The 21,232-nt window shown below is 34.5% G+C and overlaps 1 protein-coding gene across 1 annotated transcript; it reads right to left on the reverse strand.

The window, feature by feature from the left end:
- Positions 1-3,512: 3,512 nt before the first annotated feature.
- Positions 3,513-20,311, reverse strand: LOC137406131 (mannose-P-dolichol utilization defect 1 protein-like). Its single transcript, XM_068092662.1, has 7 exons — positions 20,024-20,311; positions 15,885-15,950; positions 14,570-14,702; positions 11,512-11,716; positions 9,586-9,768; positions 4,906-5,002; positions 3,513-3,874 (listed from the first exon to the last, which is right to left on the reverse strand). The coding sequence occupies exons 1-6, from the start codon at positions 20,106-20,108 to the stop codon at positions 4,949-4,951; spliced, it is 726 nt and encodes a 241-aa protein (XP_067948763.1). The 5' UTR covers positions 20,109-20,311; the 3' UTR covers positions 3,513-3,874; positions 4,906-4,948.
- Between the last annotated feature and the right edge of the window lie 921 nt (positions 20,312-21,232).

A 21,232-nucleotide genomic window follows, 5' to 3' on the forward strand; every position in this document is an offset into this window, starting at 1 on the left:
TTGATCACTTTTTACCACACAATCCTTTTGGAAATTACTTGGTGCTCTCTGTAAGCTAGTCAGCCAAGCGGTGTAAAGGGGTGTAAAGGCTGCTAAGGCCACAACTAACAAACAACTGCATCTATCTAATAAACTCGTGGACTTGAGTCTAACTTGAGATGGAAGAAACCCTACTGTATATACAGTTACAAGTAAAGGCTTCCTCATATTGTCTTGTGACTAGTTTGTTAAGAGAACATTTTCCTCTGAAGCTTCCAGCAATCTAAAATTGATTTTCTCAATAGCTATCATGATTGTCAAAATATATTTCTTATTTAATTCTGGCAACTCGCCAGATTGCCTGATATAAACTTTCATTTCAGTTTGCTGATGGCAATTTCCTGCCTGTCCTTCGCATAAATACTTAAGCAACAAGACATTTCACAATTCTGGGAACCTCACATTACTGACAGTAGTCGTATCAAAGCATGGTTTTTGGCAGCGATGAGTAATCGACTATCTCATGCCAAATACAATTATCTGTGTCCAAGGTAACACGGTAGGAGAGACTCATAAACTTGCATAAATTTACAAGCGACGACGATTGATTCAATGATGCGTTGGAAGAACCATGAGAAGTTCATTTTAAACGATATAGTAATGATGATAAATAGTTTCGCTTGACTCGTCTGATCTTAGCAAAATCATGAGCTAATCCATTATTGCTCAATGTAGGAAGCGTTATATCTCCAAATATGTATGTAGATCATGCTATTACATCAAACAGTGAAAAATAACTGGGTTTTTATAACTTGTTTTATGATTGCAAACTGTAATAATTATGCTAGGGAGTTCTTAGCTGTTGGTCTAATCTCATTGTCATACAATGTGGAGTAAATGATCCCAGCAAGACATGATTGACTCTGCAAGGGTATCTAAAACACTGAAATCAAATGTTATTTTCTGCGCCTACCACACATTACTGAGCATGAATCAACTATTCAGTGAGCCTATCAAATAGTACTGAAATGGACAACTCGAGGAGTGCGAGATTGGCGCCTGCCCTGAAAATGCAAATAATTTTTCTCTGGCAATTTATATGGTCCAAATAATACTCGATCCAAATCAGTTACTTTTTTGCCTGTACGACTGAATTCAAATAACATATTGAAAATATTTACTTGGACTGTTCTGTTTTCAAAACATTAAAATACTAGGGCTTTATTATGTTGAGCAGTGAATTAGACAATAGCTTTGCACAAATGTTGTTAAATTATTAAGGTAATGCTACAGAGAAAGTATGCCAAATGGGTAGTGGTTTAGACGACGTAACCCTAATGCGCATTTCTGAAAGAGTGAAAACTATTCCAACATTGTTAGAAACTATTGAGTTCGCTTTAGGATCAATTAAGACATGCTGGTGGGAAATTATTTAAAACAGCAAACCTCTAGCCTCTACACACAAAAATATTTTCACACAATATAACAGAGTGAGACAGGAATTCCCAGGAGAGGATGTTGACTTCTTCCAACTTTTGTGAAGCATTCAACAAGTACACAATAGATAGAATGAAAGAAACGGCGCTCTGGGACGACCAGGATGCTGCGGTCAGACCACTGAGAGGATTTGGATGCGTATGTCTCGTAAGTTTATTGTTACGTTTATAGTTTTATACTCTAAATAAATAATATATAGTATGGCTAAATATCTAGAGTCTCTCAATGATAGTCTTCATGTAATCCCATAAGGCTTTTTTTATCGGCTTGATACAATCAGAGATGCCAGGGGTGAACCCTACTCTAGCCTCATTTGATAAAAGGAATATGACGCTTTCGAAATTATGTTACAGCCAACCGTCTGCAATTCTTGAGCAGAACAATTTATTAAAAAGTTGTATGATAAATTATTTTTACTGAATAGTTTCAACAGGTTTCATAGTTAATGATCTTAAATAGGTATTTGAAAAATTGAATTTATCTACTCATAATTAGCAGTACAGGTAGAGAAAGCAACTCCAACAAGTAAAATTTTGAACAAATTTTTTTTATCTGGTAATAACAAAGCTAGATTGGATGGAATTGATTCGGAAATGTGTATTCAGAGAGGTTTAGATCAAGCCTTGTGATTAGCTCAAGTCTAATCAAGTGATGAGAGACTGACAGCTCTTAATTTGTAAACACTCATACGATTTTATTTGACCTTTAAAAACGTTATCTTAGTAAGATTCTCAAAAGTAAAAGTGTTATTCTACATAGCACTGTTTTAACTTGCCCCAAATCCTTGACACTGACGCTATTGAACTGTAAAACGGCAAAAAGTTTTTGTGTTTCATGACGTATTACATTAACAATTTCGGTAGCTTTCTTGTGAAGCTTTCCCCAACCTGCTTTATCCCTTAGTTGTGATACAAGATGAAAATTTAGAAAAAACGTTTCATTTTATTTCCACATGTATTTATATACAACTGCAAACTCTATTAAACAATTGCGATACTGCATGCACTAGCATGATACCGCCTGCAGTATCATGATACCGTATGCAGTATCATGAAGCCATACCAAATGCTAGGGAAGTGCTGAGAACTAGCGTTAGTCTCTCAAAAGCCACGATATTTCTCCATATGAGAGCCACACAAATCCTACCATGATACAGTAATTATAAATATATATTTTATATATTTACATAAAATATATCATGAAAACTATCAAAGAAATTTGTTCAATTAGAAGTAATAAAGACATCAATTTATTGCAAAGTGAAACAAACTTTACTCATGATTAAATGATAGTATATTTTATGTAGAACCTGTAGTTACATCTATGGTCAATATTAGAACTAATGCCAGTTTACACTATTCATGAATCGACTCTAAATGTCTTGTAGTTCCCCTTAATATAATCATCTTAGAGGACATCTGCAGATTTTAATTTCTCTAACATTTTCTATTCTCAATATATTCTACTTGTTGTGAATAATTACAATTCATTTCTGTTGTATCTATTTTTAAAACAAGCCTCAAGCCAAATATTTGTATTATTTAGATCAAGGTAAGACAACTACAATTAAATTTGGCCAATAAGCAATATTTTTGTGTTTGAGCAATGATATACAGCCTGGGCCAGGGCTGTATATCATTGGTTTGAGTTAACATAGATTAAAATCAAAGGTAATTTCTGGGTATATCTGGGCAGTACAACTGATACGACCAAACCTTGTACATGAATGAAACTGCACCAAATATCTTACTATGAAAATATATTACATGGCCACCGATCAGTTAAATAGCTATGAATATCCTAATATTAGCTAAGCAAGGAGAGACAACTCCAACGAGGTGACAACTTTCAAATCAAAACCTGTATCCTATCAGACAGGTAGAGACTCATCTTCAAACAACGAGAAAAACCAACCTTCGAAATCAATGAGCCACCATGACATAAAAATGCAGGTAACACCTGCTGTGTGTAGTCACAACACCCTCATACCTTAATCACAACTTGGGCAATGCTAAAAAAACTTGACCCTTGGTCAAAATTCTTATTAATGTTTATAGAAGATTTAATAACATGTATATTCTTATGAAAAGCAATTAAAAACTCGAAAATAGAATGAGTACCATTCACTACAAGCTACACATTTCGAGTATGTTCGACAGCAATGAGATAAAACTTGAAAGTTGAGCTGATAGAGACAGCAGCTAAAATCTCTATAAACAAGATTGGTAAGTAGTAAACATATCTGGTCCCTAGGTCAGCCAGGCTGAAGGAGTATTACCTGGGATGAGCAAGCTGGTGGAGGCACTAAATGGTAATCTAACAAATCTAAGTATCCAATTGTACTAAAAATTGTAAATCAAGCAAGACATCTTGTTCCCTATCTTCCATTTCCTGTCCTCTAAAATAAACAGATGAAAGCGTTAGCATTTTAACATTCTGAAGCCTACGCTTGTACACACCAGCAGGTGCCGTGATCCTAGACTGGGTTACAGACTTTCCATCAACTGGATATGCACTTAAAAGAAAACAAATAATTTTGACCTAAATATCATTTGGATGCTTCAAACTTATAAAAATCAATGAAACAAAACAGAAATCAAATGGAGTGAATATTTCTTATTTCATGTGCGCTTTTTGCACTCTTGTGTTGATATGGCCTACAATAGCACCTGCTCTGGTCTTATGGTTATAATGTTGGAGGATAAATTAATCTTTATCATCGGATGCTCAGTCACCCAGGATGTATGTATTGTAAGTTACATGTTTATCACTCACGCTGACACTGAACATTTCATCAAACCTAAACTTCCATTTACAAGTCTATAAGATAACATAACAATAAATAATTCTTTTTACTGTTTGTTTTATTTTTGTGCATAATATTGGTTTGACTTTTACTTTTTATATTATAAAATCAAATGCAACTCAAATTTTATGTAGTAGCAATTAGCGCTGCCGAATAAACTAAAAATGAGTTCGTACAAGGAACTGTTTTCATTATCAAAAAACAAAAGATTAATGAAAGGGGAGAAAAGACTTCAATGTTCACACTATTTTTTCGCTACAGCAAACACCAAAGTCCTCGAATACAAAATAGTGACATTTATTGATTGAGTCGACAACTAATTTATGAGCCAAGAGCGAGAGAAAACTTAGACAAATGTAAGACAAAAGACTGTTGTGTCTTGGCTATTTAAAAGTAGTCCAGTATTCCTTGCAATGTGAAACAAATACACACGGCACACCCAAGTTAAGATTTCAAATAATAACATGTCCCAGCTTCCAGCTTCTAAACATTTTACAACTGAGCATCTCAATAGCACTTTTTCAATTCTAAAAGCTGTGGCCATAGATGAATTCTCTAAATACACTGTTACCAAATAACTGGAAGAGTATTTCTATGAACAGAGTACGCGAACATGCTGATACCTATATACGAGGAAGTGGAAGAGGAGTCCAATAACATCATCATTTAGGCAACCTTTTTCTTCTTGTCAACGCTGTCAACATTCCAGTAGGCTATGAGCTACAATCAAAGAATAATTGAGTTTAAAAAGGATAGGATATATCAGTTACAAGTGTTTACCTCATTTTTTATAACCAGACTGTAAATAATTCCAGAGAATCATAAGCTAATTTGTAAACACTAGTGTGGACATTGAGAAGCTAATGTTCTCATAATCCATGTCTCAGATTCGTTACGGAACAAGTTATGGAAACTGAGCTTTCCCGCAGCAGATTTGCGATGTAACGAGATAAGCTTAGCTCACCTCCTATCTGAGGGCATTCGCATAAATGGTTTTTGTGGATTCGCATCATCCACATTGAATTACAGAGCAGTATAAAATAAAGGCAGTAATTTGCATTATGGGATATAAATGATAAAATTATATTATGGGTACAGGTAGTTAATTGAAATTTGGGGACAGATGGTAAACTGAATTATGGGTACAGATGGTAAATCAAATTATGGGTACATATCAGGGTTGGCTCGGTTTAAACTGGGTGGTTTAAACCAGCCCGAAAAAACCGGTTTTTATGGTTTTTTCATTATTTTTTGTGAAAAACATAATGTTTGAAGCTCCTAGTGGTTCATGTGCGGTAGAAATGCAATTATATATAATTATCAGCTGTGGAAGTTTATTTAGGACACAGTAGTAAAGTGATGGCAGAGCTCTAGTTGAACCTACATGAAATCCTAGCACAACAATGAATTAGTGAATTTAATTTTCAATTGGTTTTATCAAGTGATATGATGATCTCTTTACTGATGAAATATGAAAACCATGTGAAATGTACTAATCCAATCACCGTCTCTAATAATGAATGAATACTTTTCTCAAGTCTGGCCAGTAAGAAAGGATTACTGATAATTAGAAATTAAAACAATAAAATCCTTTTGGGCAAAAGCTTTAAACTTGCAAACTAATATTTCATTTATTGGGCACAGGCCAAATTAGTTGGATTGTTAGAATTCAGTTTATCAAGTTTGTTGTGTTTTGAAAGGCAAAGGTTTTAAGGCAAAACGAAATAGGTGTGCTGTCGTAACGCGAGGTCACGCAGATAGGCTTAAAGATCACGTAGCAAAATGTCAAGCTGAAAACACCAATTTAGACAGTGATGCTAATATTCAGGTGATAGAAGTTGAGTCATCTGCCACTGCTCCAAACACTAGCAATGCATCTACATTATGCTCTGCTCTACACTACCACACGACTAATCACTGGGATTAAAGTTCCTACGTATACATAGGACTGTAAAATAAATGTAATAAATATAAAATGAAATGTAAAATATTCACTTTATGTGATAAGATTTCTGCTCTGTATTACATCGATCATGTTTGATTTATACTCATTCTGAAATTTCCATGTTTTCTCTCTTTTTCCCCATAACAACTCCCACAGTACCATTTTTAACAGATGATTCCACATTATTATGTTCAATACTCAATCATGCAGCTATAGTAAGTGATGTTAATTAGACTTAAAATTGCAAAAACCTTGGTAAAATTATCAAAACCATAAAAAACCGGTTTAAACCATAAAAACCGGTTTAAACAAAAAAAACCTGGTTTTTTCATAGAAACCGTGATTTTTTCCAACCCTGGTACATATGGTAAATTAAATTATGGGTACAGGTAGCAAAATTGAATCATAAGTACAAGTAGTTAATTGAATCATGGGATATAAGTAGTAAGTTGTACAATAAATTATGGGCATAGGTAGTCAATTGAATCCAGAGATATAGGTGATAAATAGAATTATGGGTATTGGGGTAAATTGAACTAAAAGTTTAGGAGGTACATAAATAATGTGCAAAGACACTAAACTTTGAAAGCCTCAAACTTCCATAATATATTTACTAAGTTTTTGTATTCCTTGAAAATTATCTGACGACGATCTTAATTTCCATGAGAATTTATAAAACTGGTGTTGTCTTCACTACCGAATAGTGGTAATTAATATTCGTCATAAGGTCTCAGATGGTCATACAAATATCACTTCACCAGTCTAATAAATGATATTGAGAATACTAACCTAAGCGTGTGATCCATAAATATGCAAGCCAAGTTATGTGTAATTGATTTTTATTCTAACAAAACCATTCACTCTTTTCATACACAGCCACATTTGAATAACATCTTTCTTCAGGTTGAACCCCCAAAAGTCACAATTACCTTTAAAGAACTTCAATTAGAAAAAACATGATAATTTTATGGCATGTTTTACTATAAAAAAACTATCAACTAAACATTTTATACAGAACTAGTATCCTGTCACTCAAGCGTTCCGTAAGAGATCATCAGGTGTGTCGATAAAGCTCAGAGAGTAAGTATGCACACAGCTATTCCATAACTTCGCGGCCATTTAGTGCGAGCGCAAAAATGTTGGTTTGCTAAGTTGAATGTTGTGAGTTCAAATCCCACACAAAGCAATATTTTAACCTCTGACCCTGGCTTTGGACGGCCGGATGGACAGACAGACAGACTCTTGTAACTTTAATGATTGCTTATTTGAGATATTCATTGCTTCAAGGTAAACCAACTGGAGTCAAGATTACATACACAAGAGACACACTAACAAAACAGAGGCATTTCGTGGCATTTTGTATATCAACTAGATTAATACCCTGTGTGGCAAGGGTAACAAAAAACAGCTTACAAACATAACATTACCTTACCTACTATATTGCCTTCATACTACATTACCTGCAAGTGTCTATAAATTGCTTTTATTACGCGTGAAACGCCAGACATTTACCCAGTGAGGGATGCTGGTAATTGTTATGTGTGACGTAACATCGTTGTGTATTTTAACCAATGTATTGAATATCTCCCCCATTATTGATCACTATGCTCAATTGAACGCTGTAGGCGAATGGATAAGCTTGCTGCCTTCAAAACTGGGGATGCAAGATCAAATCATCTGCAAAGCAGATTTTTTGTCACTAAAACGTTACAATCGCTTTCACTGGACAGACGTATGCTGAGATTTATATATACAGTGTGCCCCCAGGTTAAAATGTAGCTATTATACTATTTTTCGTCTTACGATATGAACAAGATGTTTTTTGTTCCCAAAATACATCCTTTTTCCGCCATATAAAATCAACAAAAATTTCTCTTAAAATAACGAAGATGCCGATATTCTAATCGCCGAAATCCCTCTTACACTGCCTGAAAGAAATTTGGCGTCTGCACGCAGTTCAGTTATTCGTTATAGAGAAAACGAAACCGGAAACAGATTGGTGAAAAATTTTTAGACGATGACAAAGTTGAAGTTTAATAAAATACAGACTAAAGCTTAGCTTTAACTCTTTGGCTGGGGAAACGACCAAAATATCGTTTACCGGTTGCATGGGGAAATGACATTTATGTCGCTTTCGGCAGACGTTTATAAAGCTGTCACCTAGTAACGTTAAACAAAGGATATGAACGCTAGTAAGTTTTAAATATCATCAAGAAGATATTAGTTGATGAATTGCGATATGAAACGATTATCTGAGAGCATTGCTTTGTGATAAAAGCTAAAGAAAACTCGCACCTCTTTGGAAACGAATAAAAGTTGGAAAAACCTGTCAACATTGGCTTGGCGTTCAAAACGGTACAATAAAAATCTATTTGATCCTGCGATCGTTAGTGATTTTTGTCTGATCAGAATAAAAGTAATTCAGATGATAGAAGTGATGTAAAGTTTTTGGACTTTTAATATACTTGGAATATACAGAGAACAACGATCGTTATGGTAGCTCGCACGGCTATGTTATAGCGTTAGACTCTACCGAAAATGTTGCTTCCAGGCATTTCATACAGGGACAATTGTACATGTTTGTAGTTTTTTTGTAGTAGTACATGTAGATATGTAAATGAATGTTTGTGTACCAAATATTTTGTTCATAGAAATAAATTTAAGTTTGAGCTATGCACGTTCATAAAATACCGATTTTATTGAAATAAATTTAAGTTTGAGCTATGCATGTTTATAAAATACCGATTTTATTGAATTTTCAAAAATAAATTACGTGACTTTCGGGTGTTTTTGCGGGGCTTTAACCCAGCCAAAGGGTTAAGTATGTGTTTAGTAGGCTAAAATCATTTAAGTTAAATTCAACATTTATGTTATACGTCTGTCTTGAAGGTAATAACTTCCCCCGGTATGTACTGCACATGGAACAGTGTAATGCTACATTTCATTGCAGATCATAACCACTAAATACACCAAAGTTACTGTAGGTAACTATAGTTAGTAAGGTCAACATACCATTTTGTTATTAATTTTTAATATGTACAGTACATATATAAAACTGCTGCTTTTTCCAAAGGGATGTTTGCATTAGATAATGCAATTAGGTGTTGCATTAGATGTTTGCATTAGACTATGTGTTTCTATACCACATTATATGACATTTTCGCCTTACGATGTCAACACCAGAACGAATTAAAATTGTATGGCGAGGGTCCACTGTAGTATGGGAAGATTGAATGGGAAGAATGATTGAGAATGGGTAGAGATCATTGAAAATTGAAAAATGCTGATTCGTTGAAACTTCCTCTATGTAAAAGTAAGCCATGTCATATAACCACATAATTTCGTATAAACTGCATACCTGGGCAAGGATAATGACATTGCAGGCAAGCGCTATGCTAACTGTAACTAAGAATGTCATATCTTCTGTTTCCTGTACGACGGTGAATATCTTGGCAGCGGACCCAAGGGAGATAAGAATAACTGTGATGGCTGAGAGCTGACCGGTGCTGCCATTCTTGTAATTCTCGTAGACCTGCATCATCTGCCAAGGACAAGAGTAGCATGAACAGTAGTGAACTAGCGCTAGTGAGTTTGTCCGTGACATGAAGAAGTCTAGTGTTTGAAACAGCATAAACTGACACGGTTGAAGGCTAAGAATGGCCTAGGATGACCCTCATTTGTAAATTATTGGGAGTCACCAACGTACTCATGAGGGTGCTGACGAAAGAATAGTTGTTCTGCGGACCATAATAATGAACCACCAAGGTTGAAACCATAAAGTATACTGATGCGCCAGAGATAGATATCTCTACGCCATCCAGGATGATGGAACGTTGCTCGAGTAATCATTTAGTGAAAGTTGAGAATCATGCCTTACATAAAAACCTCGGTCTCAGATCTCAGTCATTAGTATTCCAACAATGACTGTGTTTTAATGTTCAAAAGATGAGCCGAGCATCTACAAGCCAATCGTAAAACGATTCAATGGAAAGCTACTTTTCTGTCTTGTCAATGCAAACCAACAAATCCAAATTAAGTCTGAAATTACAAACCATTTGGGCGGTTGATTCAAGTATGTACTTCTGCCGTGCAGCGGTAAGGCCAGGCAGCAAAATAATAATTAATACCTGGGCATAGCGGAGTTGACCAATAATATTCTCTCTCCTGAAGAAGACCAAGTTACAAAGAAACAACTTCAACAATTACAATCACACACCTGCACACCAATGTAATCTGTATTAATATTTGCTGCATTCTTTGAAGCCATCATACGATGAAACAAAAATTCTCATAAGCTCGTACCTCGCCGCATAATTCATTTCCGAGTTCAAACACAATGATGAATACCTCAAGTACTATGTATAGCATATATACAAGTGCATTAAATACGACTATGAAAACCTAAATTACATGTAAAAAGATAAATCGATGAAGTATCAGTCAATGAGTTGAGGTTGCGATTGTTACAGTACATTAGAGGCTAGTGAACACAGGTGTAGGATATGGGCAATGTGTATTCGGTGGTCAAGTGAGTAACAGAAATATGCGGTGTAACTTACTCAAACTTACACTTGATGTAACTGAAATTCATTTGTATATTTGTCAGTTTGTTACAAGCTCTACAAACATTGATACTTTTACCTAAAATTTTCCTTTTGCCTTAGTACGCTGGCAATCTAGCGTGTTATGAAACATTGTCAGTTGTAATAACTATAGGCACAATTATTGAGAAACACTAATAAGTCGACGGCCAAGTACGTACAAGAGTGTTGGTCTAGCAATCTGAGTGTAGAGAGTTTGAATCCCGTACAATGCAAATCTTTTTCCCACCCTCCAACCGTGGCTTGGGAGAGAAGGACACGGCTCTCATTATAGTAAGATTCAACTGTTCCGTAATAACATCTATTGGAAAATGTCAAACGAATCACGACTCGAAATAGATGAGCCAATTTGCTGATTTTTCAAGAAATTCGACGATCAAACTCCAAATTGCCTAATGTAAATGCAGTTTCACGCGCCCATATAAAGCTCGTCTATAGATACAGTACACCATAAGCTTCTCACGAATGCCCCAATTCTAAACAGTATTTGAAATACCCCGACTATTCACATAAATGGGGTAAAAACGAGTGGCGCTTTCAGACTAGCACTAAACATCAACCTCCTTATTAATCAAGGTAGATTTTAGATCTACCAATATCTTTAATACACTAGGAAAAGATAAAATTTAACTGAGAACAAGTAATTTCAACATCTGATTAGAATTGTCTTCTCTTACACCTACCTTGCTAGCGATTAAGACAATAGCACCGGATGATTGGAGGCCCCAGATTAAATCTGACGGAGCGAGACCCGAGAATAAATACCAACAGATACCCGAGTGTATAGTGAGATAGATGATGGCAAGTATAGCTTGGTTAGAGAAGATGAGAACCATGGCAGCAATGATGGCAGTTTGAAGCATCAAAAATGCGGCGTCTCCAAACACACTGCAAAGAGAGCATAAAAACATTGAATACTAGAATAAAACTTCTATAAATATAAAAATAGTTATATAGCTAAAATTTCAATTTACCGTACACTAAAAGCTGCTTAATTGTCTGCCCTACACAGACACCTGGTACGCAAGGCTAGCATTTGTATTAACAATAGGGTATATTTTCCATAATTATTTTCAACAGCCAAAGAAACCTCTTGCAGAATTCTGCAGTTACAGTAGAAGCAATCCTAATTATAGCGAGCCAAATATATTGGTGTGCAAAATAAACTGGACCTCCTTTGTTCACTGAACAAATTTCTAAAAGGTATTTATAATTTGTTGTTCCCTCTTTGTCTATATATATAAATCTCAGTCTTTGTTGTTTGTTAGTCTGCCATTCGTGTATCCGGCTGTAGCATTTTAAATTTAGCAATAAAAAATCACTTCGCACTAGATTTTAACTCAAAACCACCAGTTCTGCAGACAGGCGAGCTAACCACTTCACTAGCCTGTCCTTGTCTGTCTTAGATATACTATCTATCCTTATCTAACGTGTACTTGGTTCGGCATTGTTTTTTCCGCCATTGCATTGGCTCGGCATATTGAAGTTGTATTACCACATTTACTTCTAGCCGGGATAGCATTATCTTAAATAGGAATTGCCTCTACATTCTCTCTCCATTCACTCATACAAGATACCTTCGTGCACTTCACCACTTCAGTGATGTATTTAATTCTGATATCTCATATTCACATTTGTACCAGTACAAATGTATGCAAAATTTTCATAGATAGCTTCTGCTGCAACAGTAACCTTTTTTATACACACACTCCCAAGCACGAATTGTTATTATTAATTCAACATATTCATGATTTTTATTTTGTTCATGTAGCTCGTATTAACTATATCAATTTCAAATCCTTTTTTAATGTAATCATTGTAGTAGAATTGATGTTATCTAGCCATTATTTGCTTCTTATTCCACAATTAAACACCTTGAAAGTTTTATTTTTTCTCTAAATTCATTTAAACTGCAAAAAACACTTTTCTCATAAAATACAGTTCAAAAGTTAGAATGGTAAATGTTGTATATTTATTAAATAAAAATAAAGTTTTTGTGCAAACTTTTTTTATCACTTGGGCAACGCCGGGCACTCATCAAGTTACTAATAAAAAACAATAATTATAAACCCACAAGTTTAGGACTCTTATCAAGATTCTGAACATCCTATATAATAATAATGTGTATGATGCACCCAAATCAGATTAGATGCAGTTTCTCGAACCCTTATAACAATATTAAAAATGAATGGATTAGATATTACCAGGTTTCATGAGATGATTTCTTGTTTCAAAATATTTTGCATATAAATTCCTTTTCATCAAAATCTTGAAATAAGCAAATAAAAATGTATGTACTGGGGTCATATCTGCACAGACTGGTATTCCCAACTATGAAAAATGAAATCTCCAGAATTGAGCCTACATAATTTTACAGCTGTTCGGTTTACATATTTTAAATTAAGACAAAGAGAGGACTAATTTAATATATAATTTATAGCTATTGACTAAATTCACAATGAGTAGCAATGTTGTAAGTGAGAATTTTAGTTTTCCAACAAAGTGGACCTGTTAATCTCACACTGCAATGCATGTCAGAGAAGGCTGTTACAAGATATCAACTATATACATTTACATGGAATGCTTGAAGGTCCCTTCTGAAATCTCATAATTAACCCACTGGCTGCGGGAGTATAAAAGTGAGACCGCTATAATCATTACCTCGCTTCAAGCAACTGCTAATATAATCAACCTCTTCATCATATCAACTAGATTTATATAATTAACTTGTGAGATCCTTGAAAATTATTTGTATAATTTTTCTGTTTGAACATTTTTCACCCTTTAATAAGTCTCCACTCCACTGATAGACTTGGGTCCTGGTATTCCATGATATTTGAATAGAAAACAAAACATTTCCTAATACGCTAACTAAAACACAGTTCAAGCTTATTAGTGAGAAACACTTCTAAGGGAACAGCCTTTACCATTGTTTAATGGAATTGCTCAGGACACACCAAATGTCAGATCTCGGACAAGCCACAAAATTGATGGAATCTTAAGGCTGGATCACACTGAATCGCAATATGTCGGGGTTGTCCTCTCAGCGATTATTCGTAGTATGTGCACTGTAAACGGATGACATCACTTAAGCAACACATATATATTAGGAAAGATTGGAACTGTCAAACTTTCCCAATCCATGGTTTTTTTTTGACATCATCCAGTCATTTGCACACGCGCTCATTCATGAAAAAGCCGCCGTATTTGTAGAAAACGATCGTTTTTCTTTTATTTGCTAGTACTTTTTGGTGTTGTTTTGATACTATAATAAAAAAATTGCAAGCAAAAGCATCATTTTCAAAAGATCATTGCGAAAGCTTCGTGTTTTTAACGACAAAATTGTCTATAAAGATGGCCGACAACAATAAAATGACGTCACGAGAAAACGAAGGATATTTGGCCGTACACCCACGACAGTTTGTGCAATGTTCACCACTCGGCGATGTGACTGGCTTTCACAGATTCCTTGATTCTTATTTCTTTTCATGATAGTTACTGCAGGACTAGTATTTCATCATTTGTATAATAAGAACACTGTACCCTGGGTTATTCACTGATGTAAACGCGGATGGGTTTGTGGTAATGTGAACATTGTTATTACAGATGATCACCAGGATTATTGGTGATTAACTGTAATACAGCTTGTACCAGCCTTTACACAGGGAGCTGGGTCATGTGAATAGCACCAATTATATAAGTATTCAGGTAGAACTTTGCAATCATCCCGTATGAACAAACCTAAATGGAAACTGAACATCTATGCCATAGGCGCATGTAGCTGTCAGGGCAACTTGCTCCAGGAGAAGACTGGGCATACTCAGACCGGCTCCACTCTTAGCAGCCAATATTTTTAAGATCTGAGGCAGCTTGACTGCAAGATAAGACAATTAAAACAAATAATGATAAAAATGATTGGATGTCAGTGTAATGATTTGACTAAAATGGCTACCAGATTTAAAAAATATTTTTATTCACTACAGAGTATGTACAAGTGCATGCACTTAACATGGATTACTAATATCAAAACTCCCCAGAAAGCCACAACTCTCAAAGCTCCGTATTAATATTTCTAGCTAAAATGTAGGTGAAAACTGTCAGCGTTGGACTTTAATCTAGCATATATAGAATCTATATTTTTCAAAGTTTGTTTGTATGTGTGTCTGTCCTTCGGTGTGTTCGGCTATATTTATTAAAATCTTAGAATGAAGAATCCGTATCGCATAAGATTTGAACTCAGACCCTCCCTTTCACCGGTCCAATCTCTTACCAATTAAGCAACATGAGTTTGATGGATTCATAAGGTGATATATGTCGCTATATGGGTGCAAATACCCTCCTGTTCTCCGTTACAGTGCGATGTCATGAAGAGCAGTAGTGTAATTTCATGCGTGCTCCATCGTGAGAACAAGTAGTTAGCTCTTATTAGTAAGCTTACTCAAGTTAGCCATTGGCCATGTGCCAGGCTAATAGCAAATGGCAAACAACTACATTACCTTCATAAGATGATTTTTAATACCTGTGCAACGCCGAGCATTCTGCTAGTGTATATATATATATATATATATATATATATATATATATATATATACAGAATGGCCAACACCTTGAATGATAACCTATTTGATACGGCATTACATAAACATGAAGTTGAATACAAACAGCATTGTTGAGGCAAAAACAATCCAACTCCCTGGTTATATACTCAATATATAAAAATGTGTACAAAGAAAATGCAGCCTTTAAATACAGCATTCAACGTGTAAACAAAAATACTGTACTATAGTATGATGAATACTCCAAGGGAAACATAAATTCTATAATCAACTCCTTGTTGGTCATGAAATTGACCTAAGTTATAGCTTGATTTTGATCGATATCTCCTGTTTTCAGATAGAGAGCTATTTGACTGCCCTTGACTCAAGTTACTCAATACATCATGATTCTGTAGTTATTAAACATGATATTAAAACATGCAGGAGATCAATAACATCTAAAAATACTACCAATGCATTCATAGCCATGGCGGTGTTGCGACTCCAGTTTAAATACATACCTAGTATCGAACCTAAAATGATTGAGTATCCAAGCACCTTGCTGATAAATATCTTTATGCACGCTTCTACAATTAACAAAAAAGAATCAAGTCACCAAAATTAGCTATCATGACCTGAAATTAAACGCATTGGAAGAATCATTTTCAAATGACAATAAAAAAGCTGAACTTGATGTATTTGTACATGTACTTAACATTACCGAGACCTGTGTAAGCATTATTTTGACAATCTTTCAATTGTGACAATAAATCAACGAATGAATGCACAGCGATATACTGATTTTGCTTCTAAAAAAATACTGTAGGCCTGGGCTCGTGCATTGCTTATCCCAAATGTAATTGCTTTAGTTGGTGTAATTAAATAGCATTTATCCAGGGATCTCATACATAATATAATACAAAAATATAATTAAAATTATGTAGGCTATATCTAATGATAAAAAATAAATATAACCAATATATTGCAAAAAGTACATCAAACGAAATTTAATGCCTTCTGATTAACCAGAACAAGATATAATATGACCACAAAAAATAAACTTATCACTGCCCTTCCTAATCAGAAATATGTTTAGACACTTAGAAAAGGTACGCATGACAGTGGCACAGAACATCCATTTCGAAGATATAACAGAATGGAAAACGTCGTTTTAATCAAGTAAAATTTCCTTGTGACACTTTTTAGAATCATTCACCCCACTTGTGCATAGGCGCTACTGCAAGTCAGCAATAAATGCAATTCTTTGGGTACGCGTCGCTAAGGAATTTAGATCTACCTGTCGCTGCCTATTAGTACAAACCATAGAGTAATCTCCCCCTAGAGTGATAACTGTGCATTCAACAACACGAGCGTTTCCGGTGCCAACAAGGAGCGTTTAGGCCACGCCATTTTTTTGTGCTGGTCAATCGTAGTAATTGACATAACGATAACATCAGCCATGAGAATGATCATGAATTTCCACAGTTAAGATAGTAATTATTGCTCATATTAAAGAAATGATGATTATAGATTATTACTCTAATACATGCTTATTATTTAAAGCAATTCAATACCTCCATGCATTGCAAAGGCACTGAATAGATGGTGTTAAGTAAGTGAATTAATGCAATCAGTTACTCCAATGATATACAGCCCCCACACATGGGGGCTGTATATCATCGGTTACTCATAGATAAGATAGATAGTCATACTGGGGTTGTATTACATTAGTGTGATGGGAAGCTAATCGACTGCCATCAACTGAAAGTATTGACATTGTATGGTGATAGAGTGATTCATTGACCCACAGTCCACAAACAGCCCTTGCATGTAATATTAGATTTCAATACATATCAATCAAATACATAGACTAGCTTGAAGCAAAGATGTCCACTAGTTAGTGGACATCTTTGCTTGATGTAAGCAAACAAAAAGCTTGAAAGAGTGGCAAATGTTGTTATATGTTAAATAAAAATAAATTATACTTTATAATACTAAATTATAATTATTTAAAAATAAAATAGACTTTTTTATGACTATTTATTAAACAGTTTTTTATTGTAATCATAGCTAAACAGATTATATTTAGCCATTACTTGCTAATTATTTTACATTTAAGCACATTTACAGTTTTTTTTCCTAATTTATTTCAACAAAACACTTCTTTCATGATATGAAATTTAAAAGTTGTAGTTTTTTGAAAAAGCTTGAAAACCTTTACGATTGTTTTCTTTTTCCTCTTAATTCATTTGAACTGCTTAAAAATATTTTCTCATTATATGAAGTTTAAAAGTAAGAATGGTAAATGTTATATAAAAATAAATTTTCTGTCCAAAGACTTTTTTATTACTCGGGCAGTACAGCTTATAGTTGATGGCAGTCGACTAGCTTCCCATCACACTAATGTAATACAACCCCAGTATGACTATCTATCTTATCTATGAGTAACTGATTGCATTAACTCACTTACTTAACACTATCTATTCAGTGCCTTTGCAAGTCATGTAGGTATCAGGGATTACGTGTATGTCACAATTTCCATTTCCATAAAATTTCCATAAATTATTTCCATATTAATTCCATTTCCATAACATTTCCTTACTTCATTTCTATATTATTTCCATTTCCATAACATTTCCATATTATTTCCATTTCCATAAAATTTCCAAAATTCATTTCCATAATTCATTTCCATATTATTTCTATTTCCATAACATTTCCCTTCTTCTTTTCCATAGTATTTCTATATCATTTCCATAATTCATTTCCATTTCTATAACATTTCTCTACTTCAATTCTATGTTATTTCCATTTCCATAACATTTCCATTTCAATAACATTTCCATATTATTTCCATTTCAATAACATTTCCATATTTCTAAAATAAAATTTCCATATCCATTCCCTTAAAATTATGGAAATATCTATGTTTATGGAAACAATGATATACAGGGGCTGTATATTATTGGCTGGATATCATTGCTGCATGGGGCTGTGGGGGGCTGTATATCATTGATGGAAATGGATATGAAAAAGTAAACATTTCCATAATATGTTTAGCGATCCCTGGTAGGTATTGAATTGCTTTAAATAATAAGCATATATTAGAGTAATAAACTATAATCATCATTTCTTTAATATGAGCATTAATTACTATCTTAACTGGAAATTCATGATCCTTGTTTAACCCTTCTCATGGCTGATGTTATTGATCTAGTCAATCACTACGACTGACTAGCACAAAAAAGAGGCATGGCCTAAACGCTCCTTGTTGGCACCGGAAACGCTCGTGTAGTTATCACTCTAGGGGGAGATAACTCTATGGTACAAATGATTCGATATTGCTATAAATCTGTTACTGGGTTAAGTACAATACCGTTATCATGAACTGACTTACAACAGTTATAACACAATTTGGTCTCCTATCAGCCAAAATATTTAAATATTATCCTTTTTATTCATCAACAGATCAGCTGTAGCAACAGTTTGTCAAAGTTTAAACACTGTTAGATGGAACTCCTTCAAATGGTCAAATATTCTGTATACATTTTCATCTTCATGCATCAAACGATGCTACGAATAATCAAATCATTGTCTTCAAAGATGAGGCAGCAATTATATTTATGCCAACCTGCTTATTGGCATTTTCAACAGCGCAGCACTGAGCATTGTTAATTATAGCAATATTCTGCTATATATATATATATACATATATATATATATATATATATATATATCCATGCTATATCTAGGCTATAGTAGTATCTGCAAGAAGTAATTTTACATTTCATGTGCTGCTTAATAACCTTTCATTATAGGAATATTCCTTGAGGTCAAGCAAGGATTAGTAGGCTCTAGTAGAAGTGCTCTGATTTGTAATAGAATCAATCGAAGATGCCTGATCAAGCTGTTTTTTTCAAATATATTCCAAGGCCTATGGCTGTATCAGTTTAAGAAGATACAATGTCTATGTCGGCTCCATGCTGTTACTAACAGTCAAACTCTATTATTCCATTTGTATAGATAGAAGCTTTTGCCAGATTTGACTTATAATGACAGACAAATGAATTTTGATAAGCTTTCACACTGTACTATTATGTTTTTTATGTTCATAGCGAATAGCAGAGCGGTTGTTTCAACATCATGATTGTAGTGTTCACAAACACTTTCTAAGTTCTGAAAAAAAAATTACAAACGTAGAGAAATTTTAGACAAAGATTCAAATCAAAGCATATATACGTTGAAAGACACTAGGAAAATGGTAAATTTAGTTTTAGAACATCGTAATTTGAACGAAGGCTGCTAGTTTTAAATGAATGTGGTTATCAAAAAATATCAGCATTTTGCGCAGATAATTCATTTATCGTGACACCGTAAGCATGCATTCTAAGTAGAATCAGCTTAGAAAAACGAATAGGCTAAAGACTTCGCACTCCTATGCTTGAGAAATGAAACCTTACATGATGAGATGCACCTTTAGGCAAACACGTATTCGAAACATACAGAGTCAAAACATTTGAAACAACACAGCACAAATTTACACGAGACAACTGGCTCGGCTCTTCCATGAGCAAATCATAAATTATCTGCTATGCATCCACAGTAAAAAAATTAATGATAACAAGGTAGTCAGTAAAGGGCAATTTTAGTACGATCTTACCGTCAAAGAAGTTGAAGTCTACCAAAAATGTTTTATAACAATGGCCTGGAAGTAAAAGCTGGATGTAAGGCTTCAGGTGATCCATTATAAAAAGCAGAAAAATCGGTGCGGTACTGAATTCAATGGGAATACATATACTCAAGCACTGGGTAAAATATAGTTTCTATCCGCAATGTTTTGGGCCCGCGGTATACAATTTATACGGTATATTTTCCGGTCTCATCTCAAATCTCACAGCAACCACTTTTCATCAACTAAAAAAATCATGCATCATGTATTATCAATAAAGGATCGTTATTTAGTATTTTCTCAACCGAATACTTGCAAAACAAACATGAAAACAAATACACAAGTTGTAGCTAGACAGAGCGGAAAAAACTTTTACAATAGAAACAGTGCTGATAACTAGGTATAAAATAAAAACGCAAAATCTTCTACCGTATGTACGTTATACCGCGACGCTCCAAAAGCTTTTCGGACATGAACTATATTTTACCTAAGATACGAGGGTGGCCGGGTTTTCAACGGCACTTTTGCTTTTCCATTTACTGCATTTCATTTCAAACTTACGTATATGTTGATTGGTTTCTTGTGTTACGTCATTAAAAGGAGAACGGACAACTCTGTAACGCTTTGCTTTGTCGTAAAAATGTCAACCGCTGAGTGGGCGTTGTTTACAACTCATTGTACTTACTGCGTTCGCAGTAAGTTCGTTTTTGAGCTTTTAAGAGCTTGTAACCACATTTCTACATATTTTGCATCTACAACACAACAGAGTAAGACATGGTGAATCTTTTCATAGCAAATAATGGTAATGTGAATTTTGTTGCAAGTCAACCTTTAAAGGCGTTATTGCATCATTGAAATCATTCAAATGAACTTAAGACCAAGGCTGAAACATATAAGACTGAAACATCAGCTACGATTTGATGTTATTTTTGTCTCTGTAGACTAGCCCTGTCCAGAAATATAAGCGTTTGAATGAGATCATTTTTGAAACGCTCAGATTCAAGCGGGTGCTCTCCTGGGGAAGTAGTCCATGAATAAAGAGACATCAATTGACATGCCAGAAAACCATTAAAAGATATCAGACCTGCACCAGACACAACTAAGACAATTGGAGTTAGTCAGCACTTCCAATCATTACACTCCCATGACGTACTTATGACAAGTTCATTCAATTGCTAACCCTCTGCAACATAAAGAACA

This window comes from Watersipora subatra, chromosome 10 (genome assembly GCF_963576615.1).
Source record: "Watersipora subatra chromosome 10, tzWatSuba1.1, whole genome shotgun sequence".
NCBI lineage: Eukaryota > Metazoa > Bryozoa > Gymnolaemata > Cheilostomatida > Watersiporidae > Watersipora > Watersipora subatra.

Bases quoted from the DNA above. Each gene is read 5' to 3' on its own strand.
- LOC137406131 (XM_068092662.1), bottom strand. From the start codon at position 20,108: ATGGATCACCTGAAGCCTTACATCCAGCTTTTACTTCCAGGCCATTGT. The intron at 15,951-20,023 runs GTAAGATCGTAC...TGTTAATTGTAG, and splicing joins AGACTTCAACTTCTTTGACG to AAGCGTGCATAAAGATATTT. The intron at 9,769-11,511 runs GTAGGTGTAAGA...TGTCCTTGGCAG, and splicing joins TTGTCTTAATCGCTAGCAAG to ATGATGCAGGTCTACGAGAA.